The sequence below is a fragment of the Vulpes vulpes genome, chromosome 9 (genome assembly GCF_048418805.1).
Source record: "Vulpes vulpes isolate BD-2025 chromosome 9, VulVul3, whole genome shotgun sequence".
In the NCBI taxonomy this organism is placed as follows: Eukaryota; Metazoa; Chordata; class Mammalia; order Carnivora; family Canidae; genus Vulpes; species Vulpes vulpes.
In genome coordinates this window covers 25,177,136-25,199,239 of record NC_132788.1, presented here as the reverse complement: position 1 = coordinate 25,199,239, position 22,104 = coordinate 25,177,136, and the positions used below count along the sequence as shown (strand labels likewise).

Sequence of the window (22,104 nt, the reverse complement as noted above, 5' to 3'; positions counted from 1 at the left end):
TTTATTTAATAGCCTTGCATAGTCTTTCCTGGAAAACATATCATGTGTTCTTGAATACTGTATATTATACAGAAGTTGTGAGCAGCATTCTATAAATATCAGTGTTGCTCAGAACTCCCACGTCTTGTTGTCTAGTCATTGTTTTATTTTAGTCTAGTTGTTCTATTAATTGCAGTGTTAATAATCTCATATTATGATCAAGAATTACTTATTTCTTCCTAACTTCCATCAATTTTTTATTAGGCACATATATATATCTTCCTAAAAATTTTATTATTATGGAATGACTCGTTATTTGATAATACTTTGTCTTGAAATCTTTTTTTTTTTTTTTAATCTGGAACTAATGCAGCTACTTCTGCTTTTTTATTCATGGTATATTTTTCCATTTATTTATTTTCAACCTGTGTTTTCATATTCAAAATGCATCTCTTGTACACAGCTTATATTTGGATCTTGCTTTTTTTTTCCTTTATGTCATTCTGATAATCTTTGTCTTTCAACTGGAGTGTTTAGCTCATTGATACTAAAATAGTTGTTAATATGGCTGGAACAGCGTCTAACATTTATTTTCTGTTTGTCCAGTTTTTATTGCTATTTTTTCTTTCCCACCTGCTGTTAAATACTTTTTAGAATAGAATTTTAATGTATGCATTAACTTTTTAAATTATACCTCTTCCCATTTCTAAAAAAAAGGATTGTTCTAGGACGCTAGCTCTCAACCTGGTGTGATTTTGCACAAAAGTAACATTTGTTAATGTGTGAAGACAACCACATGTGAGGGGAGAAGAATTCTACTAGCATCTAGTGGTGCCAAAGATGCTGTGAAACATCCTACAATGCACAGGACAGATTCTCACAACAAAGAATATAACTGTCCAAGTATCTTTATCCCACTAGATAACCTACATCCAGTCACCTTTAATGTTCAAATTTCCACATATGTCTATATACACTATTATTGCCACAAAGGCAATGCTGTAATCTTCTAATAATCATGTATATTTTCAAGACATTAAAAGGAATAAAAATAAATTGTCATATTTACCTAGATATTTAGCATTTCCAATATTCTTCAATAATTATAAATATTCAAGTTTCCCTCTGGTATTATTTCCCTTCAATCAAAATTCCTTTAACACTTCTTATAGTAAAGTCCTCTTGGTAACAAATTCTTAGTTTCCTTTTATCTGAAAATGTTGCCTCACCTTCATTCTTGAAAGATATTATTACCACATACAAAACTCAAGAATGGCAGGTTTTGTGTCTCTCAGCACTTTTTTTTTTAAGATTTTATTTATTTATTTATTCATAAGAGACACAGAGAGAGAGAGACACAGGCAGAGGGAGCAGCAGGCTCCATGCAGGGAGCCCGACGCGGGACTCGATCCTGGGTCTCCAGGATCACAACCTGGGCTGAAGGCGGCGTTAAACCGCTGAGCCACCTGGGCTGCCCATGTCTCTCAGCACTTTATAGTTCTCTCTTCTGGTTGCCATGATTTCTGATGAACAGTCCACACTCACTTAATGTTGTTTCTGTGTTTTGTTTTTACCTGGCAGCTTTCAAGAGCTTTTTACCATTGCTCTTTGACAGTTTGACTATGATGTGCCTATGTATGGTTTTCTTCATATTTATCCTTTCTGGGGCTTGCTGAACTTTTAAAATGTATATCATTCATCAAATTTGGAAGGTTTTTTAACATTATTTTTTAAAATATATTTTCTGCCTTATTCTCTCTACTCTCTCCTTCTAGTTCTCCAATTACACATATGCTAGACATTCTGATATTGTTCCACAGGTTCTGAGGCCCTGCTTATTTTACTATAACTTATCACTTCCCCCTTCTTCCTACTAAATGATTTCTGTTGCTCTAATTTCAAGTTCATTGGTTCTGTTTTCTGTTATCTCCCCTCTGCTTTTTAGCTCATCCAGTGAGTTTTTAATTTCAGATATAATTATTAAAAAAATTCTAAAAGTTTCATTTGATACTTTTTAAGATTCTTTGATTCTTTTTAATATTTTCTATTTCTCTGTTGGTACTTCCTGTTTTCTCTGGTTCTACGTGTATTTTCCTTTATGAGAAATTAGACAATTTAAGAACTGTATTTATTTATTTATTTATTTATTTATTTATTTATTTATTTATTTATTTAAGATTTTATTTATTTATTCATGAGAGACACAGAGAGAAAGAGAGGCAGAGACACAGGCAGAGGGAGAAGCAGGCTCCATGCAGGGAACCCGACGTGGGACTCAATCCTGCGTCTCCAGGATCAGGCCCTGGGCTGAAGGTGGCGCTAAACCACTGAGCCACCTGGGCTGCCCTAAGAATTGTTTTAAAGTGTTTGTGTGACAATTTGAACATTTAAGTCATCTTGGGGTTGGTACTTGTCAACTTTTTCCTCAGAATGGATCACAATTTCTTAGCTCAATTTTAGATTGTATCCTGGACATTGTGACTGTTGTGCTGTGGAAACTGCATTTCATTATACTTTTTTGAAGAGAGTTAATGTGGCTTGTGGTTTGTTTTAGTAGACAATTAACTTTGTTAGATTTACCTTACTTTTTTAATGATTTTTTAAAATTTAAATTCAATTAATTAACATATAATGTTATTATTGGTTTCAGAGGTAGAGGTGACTGATCATCTTATGTAATACTCAGTGCTCATTACTTCATGTGTCCTCCTTAATGTCCATCACCCAGTTAACTTTGTTAGATTTAAACTGCAAACTCTGTTAACACCTGAGGTGCAAGGCAGCTCAGCTCTTGGTTCTGACTGATCTCAGCTTGCTCCATGCAAGCACTGGCTGCAATCACCCAGAAGCTCAAGGTTGTATACAACAGAATCAAGGTTCCCCTTCTCTGGCTTTCTGGTTGCCCCAAGCCTTCACGTGGGTCTTCCCACTAGACAGAAAGTGAGCTTTCTATCGGAATGTTACCTGTTCCACATTATCAATGCCACAATCATGTTGACTTCAGGACAAAGTCCCACAAATAGTAATTTCACTCTGCCTGCCATTCACTTTCCCTACATTTTGACCCCCTCCAAAACAGGCTGCTTTCTATTCAATTACCAGAGCTTTCAGGTGGTAGTTTCTTTGTATTTTATTCATAGTTTGTCATTCATCTCTGCAGGAGGTTTTGTCAGATAGGAGCTACTCAATCATAAGCAGGACCTTATCACCTTTTTAATATATAATTTCAAAAGTGGTAGATTGGGGTATACAGATATACTGTGTATGTGTATTTCAACAAAGTGCCTCAAATAATCTTTCATAATATCCAAGAATAAAAGCATGCTTAAAGTAGGAGGAACCCTATAGATCATTTTATTCAACATTTTCATTTTGTAGACATGGAAACTGAGTTCCAAAAAGTCAAACAGCCAATAACACAGCTGGGATGCAACACAAGATATCTTGATAGCTAGTTTTAGTACTGTGCTCTCAGAACCACACATCTCTTTTGGACACAATTATGAAGTGGGGACTGGCTAATAATTAAAAAGTTTTTCAGATGGTAAAAAAAAGCATTACTCATTACTGATTAAGTCACAGGGGTCTAACCTGGCAGGGGATTTCTAATGATATATAGAAAGCTTTACTACCCTTTTGTCCTATCCTGAATAAATACACACCTACATTCATTCACTCAACAAGTATTTACTGTTTGCCTTTCATGTGCTAGCAGCACATAAGAAACAAGAATGATATGGTTCCTGGCCTTATAAAATTTATATTCTAGCAGCTTACGTACTAGCCCAGGAAAGAGATAATAAACAAACAATGAATAAGAAGCCTTCCACACTGTTGACTCCCTCCTAATTGAAACTCACTCTTCCCTTGTATTCTTCCTACATTCACCTCTTAAATGGTTCAATCCTTGACATCATTTTTTATCTTAGATGCTTTCCTTAAGCAATCTTAGTTTCTCCTTGTGGTTTCCACAGTGTATTTGCTGATTACTCTGTTTTTTCATTTTTAACAAAGACCTCTCAAATAAGCTCTAGCCTATCTCTTTTTCTTTTTTTTAGACTATCTCTTGTATATATTCAATGACAGGTATATCATACTGGTCCTTTGAATTGCCACCCCCCAAACTGAACTCAACTTATTCCCTTTAAACCCATTTTTCTTTTTTCCCCATCTCAGTGGTATTTGTTTTTCCCATCCTCTGTGGTATCATCCCATCTCAGTGGTGTCATCCTATCAAAATGTCACTGCCCGTTATACCTTTCACAACCAGGGTTATGGGTCGTCAACGCCATTTGATTCATTCTGAATCTTTCTGCACTATGTCCAACCATCATCTTTATATTACTACAGTATCTACTTCAAGCAGTTTCTTAGCTTTCTGCATCAGAATTGATTTTCTATAACACAAATCTAATAATGTCATTTCCCCTGTGCCTTATGGATACTTTTGTCAGTACTTAATTCATTGTACTTGATTATTTAGGTAACTTTTAGATTTTGAGCAAGTAGAAGGAAGGAACCATGCTTTGCTCATCTTAAATTTCCATCATCTAGTAATAGTGCCTAAATATTTCTAACAAGGTATTAAAGTCATTTTCATTAAATCTATGGATTACAAAATTTGCATGAAAATATGAGAACATCAAATATACAAATTGCTTAAATAATTACCTACACCAAAAAGAAAATGTCTACAAGGAAAAGTATTGAATCTAAATAAAAATTAGTTGACGGGATGAGCACTGGGTGTTTTTCTGTATGTTGGTAAATTGAACACCAATAAAAGTTAATTAAAAAAAAAAAATAAATAAATAAATATTAGTAAGTAAATAAAGTACAAAAACATAGAGTGAATCCCTTAATAACACATGAGAAGATGTACGAATTTTAGTTTATTTCATTAGCACCTTAGTTCTCAAAAAAGCTAATACAACTCTAAGCTGCCTTAAATTATCAGTAATAGTTCTAATCTACACCAAGTGGGATGGTACCAAATTTTAAGAGAATAAATGACAATCTGAAGAGCTGGGAAGAGCATCCAGGATGGTGTAGGGTACAAAGGTCACTGTTACTAGAAGTTCAAGTAATACTGATATTTAATCTACAGAAAACTTAATGAGGACGTAAGAGTTCTTAATCTGAAGAAGAGTTCGTGGTAGAGAAATAAGATAAATCGAATAATACAAGGTAACGTCAGAAACATTGGCTCTATGTACAGGGAGACAGAGTTCAGTTCAGAATTCAAGCTGTCCCCAAATGGGTCACCACTAGGTTTTTGCAAATTCTCCCACACTAAGATTTCAAGCAGAGGCTAAACAACCACATCATGGATGTTTGTAGTACAGAGGATTTCTGCACAGAATAAGACTGATTTGAATGCTGACCTGCAGAGTGTAGATTTAGACTAGTTCACTTATGGCATCTAACTCTAAAATAAATCATGGGCAGGTCATTTGTACACAGTTTTGATTAAACAAACAAATCATCCAGACATCTCCCACATGACTGCCGTTTTCCACGTAGGAAATAATTAAAGATTCCTCTAAGGTAACAGTTGGTGGTAGCTGATAACAACAGAAAAGTATCATGTATTTAAGAATGTTTATTACATAGTTTTTAACGCAATAGAAATACTAAATATAAATACAGGTGGTTATCCATGAACTACATAAAAATGCCCCATACTTAAGAATGTGAATTTCCTGTTCCTTTATCACTTTGCTGACATGGACATCTTTATTCTTTAAATTACATAGTACCCTGGTCCTCACTTCTTGATCCTCTCCACCAGGGCCCATTTACATAGGTGTGATGGAAGAAGAAAGGAGTAAAATGGTGAAGAATGAGAAAGACAACCTGCTTCTAGTAACTCGATCTTAATAACCCAAAATATAAAAATACAAGAATTATCCCATGGAAACAAATATGATCTGTGTTTCTCTAATACTATCTTAGGCAGAGTGGGTTCAACAGAGTTTTTGGGGAACCTAATTGGTACATATAAAGTTGTTTCTAAGAATACTGATTATTAAAAATAATCAACAACTCAAAACACATCAAGACTAACTTTATGAAGATATTAATGTTTTACCAATGTCATTTTCAAAATTAAAAGAAGTAACATCTGGAATACAGTTAAAACCACTAGAAGACAAATCAGTTGAGATGCAGCATTGAAATCAAATTGTGCAAGTCTCCGAATGGCAGAAGCTGTAGTTGATAATAGCTAAAAGAAATTTCTTTCAGGCATAGATAAACCAACAACACATTATGAGTAGTCCAAAGGAAGTTATTTCACAAGTAAGGTATTGGATTATTTCTCATTACACAAAGTTCTCTCAAAAGTTACTTACAGCTGAAGAGTAGAGTTCAAATTCTTGCTCAGGAAGGAAAGAATGCCAGCCATCTTCTATCACTTCAAACATGGGCCGGTAAAAGAAAGGGTACATAAGAGTGATAGAGTCCAGGGTAGACAATGCCTAGGATATAAAAAGGAAATGAAGGAAAGAAAACGGACCATATTGCAATTCAAAACACCTCCTAACTGCCAAATTGGTATTAAATAAATATGGTCTAATAATGATGGACACCCATATAATTCTCTAACATTGTATTTACCACTAGATACGATTATAGCTTACTGAAGCTAATTTTGATACTTTTATAGCATCTAACAAGGTACCTGGCACATAGCATACACTCAGTTAACATTTGCTGAACAAACAAAAGAAAAAAGTGTACACACATATTCTAGAAGAAAAGTTAAATAACTCCCTTTGATACCACTTAACAAAGCCTAATAAAAAGGTCCAAATATTTCTGGGGATCAGAAAACAAACGGGTTTTGGTTAGAAAGTAAGGCCTTGGCTCAAAATCCAGTTATCAACTAAATCAACACATGTACATTATTTAAAATCAGTGTTAGTAACCATGCATAGGGGTGCTACAGTTTTGTGGCCATGTATCCTACTATCTTTATGCTACAATGGACCCATTCTCAAGCTGGGGCGAGAACTCTATGGTCCCCTAATAAGCATATAATCATCTGGAACACTTGAATTCTGGATAACACCACCAGGAAAACCTGACTAAATGGGAGGAACAGACAGATGGAACATCTTCCATCACTTGGCAGTTTCAACCTTCTGACAGAGGAATTATAAAAAAAAGCACTTCTATGACTGGAAAAAAAGTTACCAAAATCAATGAGCATAATTTTAATGAGCATAATTTAAATTCCAGTAATTATGGAAACACTCACCTGGAGGAGGGCGGGAGCCCAATGTCCTGCTAGTTCCCCAAAACTCTCAGAATAAAGTTACCTCCCTCTAGGTCACAGAAGTACCAGGCTCACAAAAGAATGGGCCCAAGACTTTTTTAAAAAATAGATTAGACATGTAGTTCATCAGTTTAACAAAAGATCTCCATCCAAAGTTATTCTTCTATCTGTTAATGAATAATAAGATCTTCCCCTAAGAGCTCATTAAACAGAAAATATGGAGAAGCATGGCTGTATAATCCATATCCGCTTCTACATAGTCTTTGGCTGCTAATCACACTAAACAGAAGCAGAATGGCCAATGTCTACATCTGACTTAGACCAGAGCTGTCCTTGCTCAGTACAAACATTATTTTATTAAATTGATTTACTTTTTAAAAATTAGTTTAAAGATATTCTTTGCAATATTTAAAAAATTTTTTTCACCTTTACTGAGGTAAAATTGACAAATAAAACTAAGAATTCAAAGTTATTTGATACATTGTGAAAGGACTCCCCAGTGGAGTTAATTAATACATTTATCACCCCACATATTTACCCTCTGTAGTTGAAAACATTTAAGTTCTACTCTTTTAGAAAATTTCTAGGGCAGCCTGGGTGGCTCAGCGATTTAGCGCCACCTTCAGCCCAGGGCATGATCCTGGAGACTGGAGATAAAGTCCCACGTCAGGCTCCCTGCATGGAGCCTGCTTCTCCCTCTGCCTGTGTCTCTGCCCCCTCTCTCTGTGTCTTTAAAAAAAAAAAGAAAAAGAAAATTTCTATTATACAATAACAGTGTTATCAGCTACAGTTACCATGTTTTACTCTAGATCCTAAGACTTTACTCATCTTATAAATGGAAAGTTTGTAACTTTTACTAACTTCTCTCCATCCCCCCTAGTCCCTAGCAACTACTTTTCCACTGTCTGTTTCTCTAAGTTTTGTTTTTGGTTTTTAGGATTCCACATAGAAGTAATAACATGCAATATTTGTCTTTGGTTTATTTCACTTAGCATAATGCCCTCCAGTTTTATCCTTGTTGTCACAAATATCAGGATTACTGTTTTTTAAGGCTGAATGATATTCCATTGTATGTATAGTTAAATATCACATTTTCTTTATCCATTCATCTGTTGGCAGATACTGAGGCTATTACCATATTTTGGCTATTATGAATAATGCTACAATGATCAATATATATATCCAAAAGTAGGACTGCTGGGTCATATGGTGGTTCCATTTTAATTTCCTGAGGAACCTCCATACTGTTTTCCATAGTGGCTGGTACAACCACGATTTTTAATGCAAGTCAGCAGCCACTTTAGCAGGTAATAAACATATATTCTGACTTGTCATGATCACATGTCACTAGAGACAGGACTTCTTTTTTATTTATTTATTTTTTTTAACGATTTTATTTATTTATTCATGAGAGAGAGAGAGAAAGAGAGAGAGGCAGAGACACAGGCAGAGAGAGAAACAGGCTCCACCAGGACTTTTCCTTTAAACACATTAATGCTGAAAGAACTGAAAACATTTCAATTCCAAAAGACAGTGGAAACTACATAAAAAAAGCTTCATCAGACTTCCTGCTACATTTTAGAAAACTGAGTACTTGTCAGTTACTATTCCAATGGGATTCTATTTATGGCAGCAGAATATACTAGGGTATATGGATTCTTGATAACAAAGAATAGCTTAACTGTTCTATATAAGAAATTCACTGTTACTTCCAAGTTATGTCAAGATGTATAGAGGAGGTGGAAGAGGAATTGGATACCAGGAAAAGGCAAGAGGCCAAGTTCACTATGTATACTTACTATGTTGCAAAAACAATCAATAGAACATTCACTTCCTGAGATCAAATTATGAGAATGACTCATAATTCACAGCTTCTTTTCAGCTGTAAGAGTATCTATGTAATCAGTTTCTAAAGTAATTAAGTACTATATACAGCTAATTAAACAACTGATTAGTGTCAGATAACAAAGCTAAGTAAATGTCATCAGAAAGTGGGGTAATGGGCTTTGCCCTATATTTTCTTCACCACTATTCTTCATGGTATACAACTTCACTAACACCCACCAATCAGCTATCTTATAAGTTATAAAAGGGATAGAAAGAAAAATGTAGACTGGTCAGTGAAAATTCAAATGCACACTTGGTAAAAAAAACAAAAAAAGCCCCTGCTCAAATGAAATGGGTTAGTAGCATTCCCCTGCCCAAATAGCAGGAGAGTGTTTCAATTTAACAGCCTAAAAAACACAGTGTGTTTCTTACCCATGTTAGCAAATCTGGACAAATCAACATTGCTGCATCACTTCCAAATGACAAGATATGTAAGACAAACAAAACAGTTCAGCTCATCTTCTCCTTTCCTTTAAGTAAAATTTAGCAAAGGCAGAAAGTAAACCCATTCCATGCCATTTTTCTCAGCACCACAACAATTGTTTTATTTCTCTATTCTTGTTTAAAAAACAAACAAGATCCTAGTTACAGATTTTTAAACCATTCTGTTTCCTTTTAATTGTTAAGCCAATAGTATTTGTTTTGGATACAAAGGCCAGATTAATCACTCAAAGACCAAAGGGGGAAAAAAATCAATGTGTCTATAATTATCTAGAAAATACTACAAAGTTAATTGCTATAATTTAGTGGCAATGATTTAAAACAAGGCAATTTAAAATTTGAGTGTAAAGCAAAGTAGGTTTGAAGGGGGAAGAAAATGGTGTGAGCTCCTCAATTTAAATATTAAATTATCCAAGTAAAACATCTAGTATTTGTAATCTGAACCGATACTCAATATTGTTCACACAAATATAAAACAAACACACTGCCTGATGTATGGAAAATTCAGACTTAACTAAAGACAAAAGACTATAATCATTGGTGATAATTACTTGCTTTATAAAAGAAATAACTTAAAAAAAAAACCCTTACCATATATACATACAATGTACTATTATGGAGTCTTAAAAAGAGAAGGAAATCCTGTCAAATGCTACAAATAGTGAACCCAGAGGAATAAGTAACACTAAAAATTGCTATAAGTCAATAAAATCCTATTACATTCCCATAACAATGAATCAGGGTGAGGCTTTTCCTGTCAATTTTCAATACATGAGTCACAGTATATAGCCAAGTATCTACTAAAAAAAAATAGGAGCTACACAGAGTCAGAATATAAAGTTCTTTTTTATTACTATTTATTTTTATCAGATTTTGCTTCTGAAATATTTACCTCAATGGAACTGGCTATATTCAAACATTCCTCCATTCCAGGAATATCCAACTGAATTATTCGAAAATCTTTACATTTTATGATGATGGTACCCAGTGGTCCCACAAATCTGTAAAAAATTACAAATTACGCTTAAGAACATACATATTTCTATCTTCAAACATACGATTATTTCCTTGAAAAGAGAATGTAGTTGTAATTACCATCTGTATTCAACTTTCTTCTCCCCAATTGTTTAAGGGTCAAGCCTGTATTATTAAAATGTGAGCCATAAATTATTTTAAATATATGTACTTAAAGTTTTTCAAATTCAGAAAGTAATTTTTAGTAGGCCATTTCATTTAATGAAGATTATTTGGGGCCTTCCTTCCAAGAATAAAGAAAAAAGATCTGTAATTTATGTGTTAAGTGTTCATACAGAGTTATTTCCAGAGCATAGGAAAACAATTCATTTCAGATTTTACTTACTTCCAACCTTGCAGTAATTGATTTTAAATATAAGCATCTCTTTTTCAGTCTTTAAAAACTATTAATTTGCAGTATCTATTCTAAATCAATGCCAAATCTACTCATAAAAGTTTGTACAAATATAATTCTACCTTAATTGGAATCTTAGTCTTACTTATATTGTTGTTGTTTTGTTTTGTCTATACTTGCTGACAGCTCTGACTTTTCTTTTGCTTTGCCAGTGGTTGGTCCCTTTCTTTTCCATTAATACTTCTGAGTATTCCCTAAACTAGGAATTCTTAGATTGACCAAATGCTGATCATTTTACTTATATTTTTTTCCAGTTTAGAGACACAACTCCTACAGCTACTCTTCCTGAACTCGATCTCAATTGTAAGCATCCCTATGCCTCATATTACTGCACTGTTAATTTGGACAGGCAAACACCATTACTATGGGTCAAATCCTACTAAAGTTATCTCTCAACACACTGGAATGCCTCTTATAAAATTTATTTGAAAAGTCACATGCTTGGCACTTCTACTTCTGGCAAAGGTAGAATAACACGGACCATATTTACCCTCCCACCTGAAACAACCAAGATAACCAGACAATAAAAGAAAGAACCGTTTTCAAGACATTGGACATCAAACAACAAAGAACAGAGATCTTTGGGAGATAGGAAACAAGGTGAATCCTAAACTTATCCCAGTTTATGGTTTTGAGAGTTTCCAGGCTAACAGGAGGGAACGTGGGTGGGGCTAATAGCCTGGGCAGAGCATCTATATTCAAAAAGAAAGTTCCATATCCGTGACCTCAGATTTCACTATAATAAAGAAAGAAGAGCAAGCCAAATCCAAAGCAAAAAAAAAAAAAAAAATTAGATAAAGATCAGAGCCAAAATCAATGAAATAGAAAAAGGAAAATTATGGGGATCAATAAAAGCAAAAACGATTTCTTGAAAATAATAAAAGCAATAAGACACTAGCCAAAGTGATCAGGAAAAAAGAAATTGAGTCTCAATTTACCAATATAAGAAATGAGAGAAATGAGAATCACTACAAATTGTATAGGCATTAAAAAGATGAGGAAATACCAGGAACAACTTTATGCCTATAAATTCAACAAGGTAAATGATATAAACCAATTCCTCAGAAGACACAAACTCAAGAATATAATTAATACTATAGCTATAAAATAAAATGAAATTTTCATTAAAATCTTGCCCACCAAAAAACCCTCCAGGCCTAGGTGGCCTCATGAGTAATTCTACAAAACATTTAAAGAAAATACCCTATCAATTCATGACAAACTCTTCCAGAAAGTTGAAAAAACGGCAATTATTTATCAACTCATTCCATGGGACTAGCATTACCCTAATACAAAAACCAAAGAAATGATGAGAAAATTGTAGACTAATATCTATCATGAACCCAGATGCAAAATTTCTAAACAAAATATCAGAAAATTAAATCCAACAATATATAAAAAGGATAATACATCACGAATGATGGGGGTTTATCATTTGAAAGTCAAAGAATCTATCATATTGCCAAACTGAAAAAGAAAAACTGTATGATCACCTCAATAGATAAAGAAAAAGCATTGGACAATTCAACATCTATCCCTGATCCTAAAAAACAAAAACAAAAAAGTCAACTCTCAGCAAACTAGGAATAGAAAGAAACATCTTGAACCTAATAGTATTTACCAAAAGAAAACAAGACCAAAAGCAACACAATAAACCTAGCACTAACTGTAGATTTAATGGTGAAAGACTAAATACTTTTTCACTAATACTAGAAATAAGAGAGATGTTCACTTTCACCGCTTCCTTTTTTTTTTTTAAAGAATTTTATTTATTCTTTTTTGATAGAACATGCGCAAGCACAAGCAGGAGTAGCAGCAGAGAGAGGGGGGGAGAAGCAGACTATCCGCTGAGCAGGGAGCCTGACATGGGGCTTGGTGATCCTGAGATCATGACCTGAGTCAAAGGCAGATGCTTAACCCACTGAACCACCCAGGTGCCTTTCACCCTTCTATTCAACATTGTACTGAGAGGTAATAGCCAGTGCAATGAGGCAAGAAATAAATGGCATCCAGACTGAAAAGGAAGAAATAAAACTGTCTTTAGTTGTAGATGACATGATTGCCTATGTAGGAAAGCTAATGAAAAAAACAAAAACAAAAAACTATTAGAATTAAAAAGTGAGGTTAGTAAGGCTGTCAGATACAAACACGATACACAAAAATCAATAGTATTTCTATATACTATTACATCAATTGTTTAAAATACTCAGGACTTGGTTTTTATTCAAGATGGTAAGGCTGATAGATAAGGAGATAACTGTCATTGAAAAGATAGTTTGTTATTCACTGTTCTCAAAAGGAGGAGCATACTATGTCATGCAGGGCCACACATGGGGAAGCATCTGGTTAGTCAGGAGGCAGACAGAACAAGAGGAAAGCATGGACCAGAACTTTTACCGTTGAGGTTTCACAGAAAGGAATGGAAAAGGGTGAGTAGGTGAGCTGAGCAAGTTTAAGATTAGGTAGTTTGAATAATTTTGTCAGGCTCTACATTATACAGGTGATCCCTATTGTCTGATACCTGCCCCTGGAATAATTTAGGACAGGAGAATAGTAGTCCTGACTGCAAAAGAGAAAGCAGATACAGGGTATGGACTTAATATTGGTTGGTTTGCATATCAAAAGTGTGCCTGCAGGCAAGTTTCTTGCTATCTCTAGCAAATAGCTAACATGAGAGGAAGTCCCTCTCTAGGTCTGCAAGGTCTGAAGATGTCAATGTGTCATAAAATATACAAAGTCGGGCAGCCCCGGTTGGCTCAAAGGTTTAGCGCTGAAGGCCTGGGGTGTGATCCTGGAGACCCTGGATCGAGTTCTGTGTCAGACTCCCTGCACGGAGCCTGCTTCTCCCTCTGCCTGTGTCTCTGCTTCTGTGTCTCTCTCTCTCTCTCTCTGTGCCTTTCATGAATAAATAGATAAAATCTTTAAAATATATATATACACAAAGTCAAAATCATGACTAATACAAAAGGAATTAGAAATTGAAATTTTAAAAATACTATTTGAAAGTGTATCCAAAAATGTGGAATAAATGAGGGAAATCTGTCAAAAGATTTCTAAGATTTCTAAATGAAAACTATAACACACTGTTTTTTTTTTTAAATGTCAGTAGCCTGAATAAGACAGTTTATTTCTTTTTTTTTTTTAATTTTTATTTATTTATGATAGTCACAGAGAGAGAGAGAGAGAGAGAGAGGCAGAGACACAGGCGGAGGGAGAAGCAGGCTCCATGCACCGGGAGCCTGATGTGGGATTCGATCCCAGGTCTCCAGGATCGTGCCCTGGGCCAAAGGCAGGCGCCAAACCGCTGCGCCACCCAGGGATCCCTATAACACACTGTTGAAAGAAATTGAAGATCTAAATAAAATGAATGGAGAGATATACTTTGCTCATTGGACAGAAAACTCAATATTAAGATATCAGGTGTCAACTCTAACCAAATTCATTTATCAACAGACTCAACACAATTCCAACCAAAATCACATAGGCTTTTCTTAAAAAAAAAAAAAGAAAAGAAATTAACAAGTTGATTGTAAAATTCATATAAAAACGCAAATGACCTTAAATAGACAAAACAACTTTTTTTTAAAGATTTATTTATTTATTCATAAGAGAGACAGAGAGAGAGAGAGAGACAGAGAAAGAAAGGCAGAGACACAGGCGGAGGGAGAAGCAGGTTCCACGCAGGGAGCCTGACATGGGACTCGATCCCAGGTCTCCAGGATCATACCCTGGGCTGAAGGTGGCACTAAACCTCTGAGCTACCAGAGCTGCCCAAAAACAACTTTTAATAAGAACAAACTTGGATAGCTAACACTACATAATTTCAATTTAATATGAAGCTACTGTAAGGGCACCTGGGTGGCTCAGTCAGTTAACTGCTTGACTTTTGGCTGAGGTCATCATCTCAGGTTCCTAAAATTGAGCCCATATGGGGCTCTATGGTCAGCAGGGACTCTCTTCTCTCCCTCTTCCCCTCTCCCCCCACTGCCACCCTCCCACCCCGTTCGTGTGTGTGTGTGTGTGTGTGTGTGTGTGTGTGTGTGTGTAAGCTCTCTTGTAAATAAATAAATAAATAAATCTTGAAAAAAGAAAGCTACTGTACTTTAGACTGTGGTAATCTGTTAACAGCATCAAGATTTACACTTCAGGCATCCAGAAAACTTACAGCAATAATTATTATTATAAGCAAATAACAATTATTAAACAAACAAAAAATACCCGAGCAAACCTTGGAGAAGGGGAAGAATCTGATTTCCAGAGTCAGTCACCACATTATTTGATCAAATGTCCAGTGTTCAACAACAAAAAAATCACAAGGCATACAAATAAACAGAAAGTACAAGCCATTCAAAGGAAAAAAATACATCAACAAAAACTTTCCCTGGGGACACCTGGGTGGCTCAGAGGTTGAGCGTCTGCCTTTAGCTCGGGGTGTGATCCTAGAATCTGGGATCAAGTACCACATTGGGCTCCTTGCACGGAGCCTGCTTCTTCCTCTGCCTGTGTCTCTGCCTCTCTCTGTGTCTCTCATGAATAAATAAATAAAATCTTAAAAAAAAAAACAAAAAACTTTCCCTGAAAAAGACCTGATGGTAGATATACTAGACAGCGATTTTAAAACAATGGTCTTAAAGATGCTCAAAGAACTAAAGGAAGATATGGAGAAAGTCAAGAATGTGATGTGTGAACAAAATGGAAATACCAATAAAGAGAACATTTCAGAGAAACCCCCTCACCCTCCCCCCCAAGAAATACTGGAGCTGAAAAGTGCAATAACTGTAATGAAAAATTCCCTAGAGGGATTCAAAGGCAGATGTGTCCAAGAGGAAGAAAAATCAGTGAACCTGAAGATAAAATGGTAATTATCAAGTCTGAGGAACAGAAAGAGAAATGATGGAAAAAAAGTGAATACAGCCTAAGGGCCTGTGGGATACCAACAAAAGAACCAACATACACATTGAGGAAGTCCCAGAAAAAGAAAAAGGGACCGAGAATATTTTAAGAAATAATGGCTAAAAAAATTCCCCAATTTGATGAAAGACATGAATATAAACATTCAAGAAGTTCAACGAACTCCAAGTAAGCTAAATTCAGAGAACCACACCAAAACATTTTTATCAAACTTTCAAAAGACAGAGAAAATCTTGAAAGCAGCAAGAGGGAAGCAAATTGTCACATACAAGGAAGCCACAATAAAACAATGAACAGATTTCACATCAGGAACTTTGGAGGCAGGACACCTAGGTGGCTCAGAGTTTAAGCGTCTGCCTTTGGCTCAGGATGTGATCCTGGAATCCCAGGATCGAGTCCTACATCAGGCTCCCTGCATGGAGCCTGCTTCTCCCTCTGCCATGTCTCCTCTCTCTTTGTGTGTCTCTCATGGATAAATAAAATCAAGAAAGAAAAGAAAGGAAAGAAAGGAAAGAAAGGAAAGAAAGGAAGAAAGGAAGAAAGGAAAGAAAGGAAAGAAAGGAAAGAAAGGAAAGAAAGGAAGAAAGGAAGAAAGGAAGAAAGGAAGAAAGAAAGAAAGAAAGAAGCTTTGGAAGCCAGAAAACAATAAGCTAATATATTCAAAGTGCTAAGAAAAAAACTGTCAACTAGGAATCCTATATCCAGCAAAAGTGTCCTTCAAAAGTAAGGGAGAAATTAAAAGACATTCCCAGATAAACAAAAGAAACAAACACATAACGTTACAAAACCTACAGAGAAAGCTATACATATATGAAACCACTTGACATATGATGGATCAGAGCAGTCAAGAATGGGTTGCTAGGTAATGGTATTAGGAAAACCAGCTTGATACCTGGAGAAAAAACACTTGAAATGAAGGTAGAAGCCAAATGAATTAAGACCTAAAAGTGAAGGGTAAAACTATAAAGCTAATATGGAAGAAAATGTAGGGAATATTTTAGTGATTTTGGGATAAGGAAGGACAAACAATAAAGTATAAAAAAGTACAAACAATAAAAAATTGATAAATCCTGAATTAAAATTAAGGCCTTTTTGTTCAACAAAACACCAGAGAAAAGTCAACAAATGGGTGAGATTAAGAGAAGACACCTGCAGTGTCTAATATACTTAGACACTGAATTACTAGAATTGATACCTAGAGAGTATAAAAGGAACTGATGCAAATTAATGCTAGAAAGACAACAATCCCAATTTTTAAAATTAGGACAAGGAAATGCACAGAAAAGAAAAAAAATTTAATTGCTCATAAGTCTATACAGAGATACTTAGACTCATCAGTAATTAGAGAAATACAAATTAAAATAAAGAGATAGGAGGCATCTGGGTGGCTCAGTTGGTTAAACATCTGTCTTCTGCTCAGGTCATGGTCCCAGAGCCCTGGGATCAAGCCCTGCATCAGGCCTCTTGCTCAAAGGGGAGCCTGCTTCTTCCCCTCCCTCTGTCACTCCCCTTGCTTGTGCACTCTCTCTCTTTCTCTCTGTGTGTCAAATAAATAAACAAAATTTTTAAAAATAAATAAATAAACAAACAGATACTATCCACAGTCATCAGACTAGCAAAACTTAAAAAGACAATAATACCAAACTTTGGCAACAATGTGGTAGAAATTGGAATCATAGTGGGAGGAGCAAAGGGACTAGGCATTTTGGAGGGAGAGTCTTTAGGATTACTTGGTGAAGTGAACTAATTTTATTTATCCGCCTTCTGGCTTGATCCCATCCTAGACACAATCTCAGAGAAATTCTTGTACAAGACTGCAAGTGGACCCAAATGAGTACATTTTTTCAGTACATTTTGATAGCAAGAGATTGGAGGTTATCTAAAGGGTCAGATAAGTAAAATGGAGACAATTTGGAATTCTATGCTGTAGTCAGAAACAGTAAAATGGATGTATACACAGCAATATGAAGAGATCTGGAAAAAGAGTACTGAGTTAATGTTGAGAAATAGGATAAGACCTGCAACATAATCTTACCGAGGGAAATGAAACTCACACACAATAGTGTTATATATTTTATAGAGATAGACATATATCCAAGGACAAATAGCAACACTTAACATGTTCACCTGTAGGGACTGAGAATGAGGTAGAATAGAGGGATGAAAATTAGGGCTTGAAGAATAAAATGTAAAAAAACAAGAAAACCTTATAATGAATCAATCATGAAAATGATGAGTTATCAACTGAATAAGATTAACTCAATCAACTTTCTACATCTGAGGTCCATGAAAAGAAAAAAGTATAGTTGTGTAACTTGTGTAAAACCTCGTGTGCTGAATGGATCTAAGAATATTGAGTATGCAATGTACATGAGAACATTCTATGAGTTTATAAAGCATCACTGAAATACAAGTTACTACTAGATATGAGTAGGGTTGTATTCCTCGGTGATAGAACTGAGAGGTTAAAAGAGGTTACATAGCTTGCCCAAGGACACCTATCTAACAAGAGGTAGAACTAAAGGAGGCATCCTTAATACTGTGCATCCCATTTATAATTCACTAACAAGGCATGGCAGCTCAGCCTTCAAAATATATCTCAAAAAACCAAAACCAAAAACAAAAACAAAAAAAACCAAAATACATCTCAAACCTGACTGCTTCTGATCACACTACTATCACTTCCACTCTTTAAGTCACTATCACGTTCTCCCTGAACTATGCAACGGTATCCTAACTGGGCCTGCTGCTTCCACTGTTGTTGCGCCTCTGCAATCTGTTTTCTGCCAGTGGCCAGACCCATCCTCTAAAAAGTCTATCAGTTCTTCCTTCCTTGCTTTCAACTCTCCAAGGGCTTCCTTTGAAAACCATCACAATGGCAAATAAAGCCCTACACCATCTGGCCCCTGCTTATCCCTCTGACCAGCTTCTGCTACACCCCTCGACTCTACCCTTCCTCACTGCCCTCCAGTCACACTGGCCTCTTTGTTCTTCTCCATACATCCCAGTCGTGTCCCTGTCCTTGCATTCGCTGTTCCCTCTGGCTGGAATGCTCTTTCTTCTGATATTCACATTGCTAGCTTCCTCTCTTCCTTCAGACATCATCATTTAAATGTCACTTGTCTTTTCTGAAATTCTTTCTAAGCACACTGCCTCCTGGCATTCTCTATCCTCCCATCTTCCTTTATTTTTCCCTCCTGGTACTTACTACCTGACACTTATTTACTTATTTGTTGATTTATTTGAATGTCTATCTCCTCCGCTAATATACAAGCTCTCTGCCCCCGTTAGTCACCACTGCACCTGTAGAGCGTAGGCAGTGTACAGCACACAAAAGACACATGAAGTATTTCTTGAGACCAATAATTAAACTAACTCTGATCCAACTACATAGATTATGCTCTTTCCATCACATCATCATGTTTCCTGGGAAAAAGATAAATGTATACAGTTTGTCATTTCTCCCCTAACAGATGAAAAGGTCATGTCTTACATACTTTTTTAAGCCCTACCAGGCCTAAATGCTGGGTAAATATGAAAGGAGAGTATGAAAAGCAACCATAAAATAAGAAAAAAAGAAAAGGGAGTTGGTGGTAAAGAGAAACTCTAATGTGTATTCTTTGGCATCATTGATCATTTGGAGGTCAATTCTTCTTTTAATTCCTATGTGCCTATCTGCACAAGTTAGGAGTTTTGAAAGAAATAAAAATTAAACAAAGGGAAGTCCTGGCTTCAAGGATCTAACATATATGTAATTATCAAAATACAAATTTTAATATGTATTTATTAAAGAAGTATAAAGAGCTATAGGATTTCAAGGTGAGGAAGACTACTTCTACTTGTGGAAACTAAAAGGATCTACAAAAGAGGGGGCAGGTAAAATGGTTTATACTAAATACTGATAGATGAGTAACGACTGGATGATAACCTATGAAACTCCTGAAAAAGTAAGAACTATACTTTATTCATCTTGGTGTTCCTCATGCCTCACAAAATATCTAGAACATGACGACATTAAATAAATCTTTAACAAACTTGGGAGGAACAAGGCATTCCAGGCAGAAGAAGAGCATTGGTAAGATACAGACAGGAGAATGCAGGACATAGTGAGCAAAAATAAGACTGAGGACTGGCTAATAGAAAAGGTTCATGAAAAGAAAAGAAAAGAAAAGAAAAGAAAAGAAAAGAAAAGAAAAGAAAAGAAAAGAAAAGAAAAGAAAAGAAGAGAAGAGAAGAGAAGAGAAAAGGTTCATGAGGGGCAGTGAGTGGCTCAGTCAGTTAAGTGCCTGCACTCAGCTTAGGTCATGAACCCAGGATCCTAGGATGGAGCCCCTGCTCAGGCTTCCAGCTCACTAAGAAGTCTGCTTCTTAGCAGACTAATTCTAGTGGTAATTTCCATTAGAAATTACCATATACTTTTTAAAGATTTTATTTATTTATTCATGAGAGAGACACACAAAGAGAGAGGCAGAGACAAAGGGAGAGGGAGAAGCAGGCTCCATGCAGGGAGCCTGATGTGGGACTGGATCCCGGGACTCCAGGGTCACGCCCTGGGCCGAAGACAGGCGCCAAACCACTGAGCCACCCAGGGATCCCCTAGAAATTACCATCTTTTAAGGCATAACCTTTCTAGGAATCCTCTTAATATCCAAATTCTCCTGAGAGGTAATAAAAAAGCTGTTGTTATTCATTTATACTTTAGTGTTAACTGGATAATCAATTCACCTTCTCCTGGCTAGAGTTAAGTACACAGGGCCATTGGGAAATAAAAATTTTGACTGCAGGCATGAGCATAACTTTTTTGACTCTGAGCCACCGCCTTGGAAAGACAGTGCCTGGGATGGGGGAAAAAAAAAAGGTTAATATCTTTGCTTAAGAGCCAATTCTGTGTTGTTGTTGTTTTTCCCCAAAAGCAGAACTTTAGTAAGGATAAATGAAAAATATTATAATCTCCCATAGTAGGAAGCATGCAATTGATGACCCAGAAGGTTAGGTATAAGGAGAGGGGTGCCTGGGTGGCTCAGTCCACTAAGCATCTGCCCTCAGCTCAGGTCATGATCCCAGGGTCCTGGAATCAAGTCTCCCGAGGAACCCACTTCGGCTTCTGCTTCTGCGTCTCATAAATAAATAAATGAAATCTTAAAAAAAAGAAAAAAAAGATTTTTTTTTAAAAAAGGAGAAATACGATACAGTTAACATTTTTGAAGGAAAAGAAGAAAAAAAAAGTTTTGTGGAATTTAGACACTACATACTAAGTTCTTTGAGTTTTCCTCAAAAGAACTCACCAGTGGCAAGTAAAGATTTTACCTAAATCGCATTCCAACACTTGGTGAACTGTGGCGGGCAATTAATAATCCAAGGGAAATGATGGTGCAAGAAGAAAAACACAAAATAAAATAATTTTTTTTTTAAAGATCAAAAATCCACCCAAGAATGTCACGTATCAAAAAGGATCGTCGGGATGACAGTGAGAACCCTACGGCGACCCTGGGACTTGCACGCAGACCTCACGGACACCAGGCGGGTCCTGCGGGGGGGCTCCGGCTTTCTCAAGTCCCTGGGGTCCAGCGAGGCCGGGGCGGGCTCCTCCGCCCGCGGCCTGGGCGAGGGGCGTGCACCAGGGCCCTGGGGCTCCCCGCGGGCCGCGGGGGGAGGGGGCGCTCACCGCTTGTCGATGGCGTCGATGTTGGAGTGCAGGAGCCACAGCTCCTCCGTGTTGTCCTGCCGGGAGGACAGGATCAGGTGGTGGCCGGTCAGACACAACGTGCCCTCGACGGCGGGGTAGAAAGGCCGGTGCAGGACCACGTTGTCCACCCGCGGGGTCTTGATCAGCTCGGCGAACTCCATGGTGCCGGCGGCCGGAGCCACGGGCCGTCCGAGGCGGTCGCACGGCCGCAGGGCCCGGGAAGAGCACTACCCGCCCGGGGCCAGGCCGGGGGGCGGGGGCGGGGGCGGGGCGGGGCGGGGAGGCCGGGCCCCGCCTCAGGCGACGTGGGCGCCGCGAGGCCTGCGGTCCCCGGCCCCCGGCCCCGCGTCGCTCTCGCACTCCCGGTGCCCCCGGTGCCCCCCCCCGGGCCCCGGGTCTCGGGCGGAGAGGCCGCTCCGCCACAGGCCCTGCAGCCGCTGCCGCCACCGGGGGCCTGGCGTCGCCTGGGCCGGCTGACGGGACGAGCAGAAG

At 37.1% G+C, this 22,104-nt stretch overlaps 1 protein-coding gene across 1 annotated transcript in view; it reads right to left on the bottom strand.

The window, feature by feature from the left end:
* The window catches only part of MTMR9 (myotubularin related protein 9), a 53,498-nt gene extending 31,599 nt beyond the window's left edge, over positions 1–21,899 (bottom strand). Inside the window, exons 1-3 of the mRNA XM_072719635.1 lie at positions 21,592–21,899; positions 10,479–10,587; positions 6,333–6,458 (exon numbers count right to left, since the gene is read on the bottom strand). Coding sequence (XP_072575736.1) covers positions 6,333–6,458; positions 10,479–10,587; positions 21,592–21,773 — 417 coding nt within the window. The 5' untranslated portion in view covers positions 21,774–21,899. The remainder of the gene's footprint in view (positions 1–6,332; positions 6,459–10,478; positions 10,588–21,591) is intronic.
* Positions 21,900–22,104: the final 205 nt, after the last annotated feature.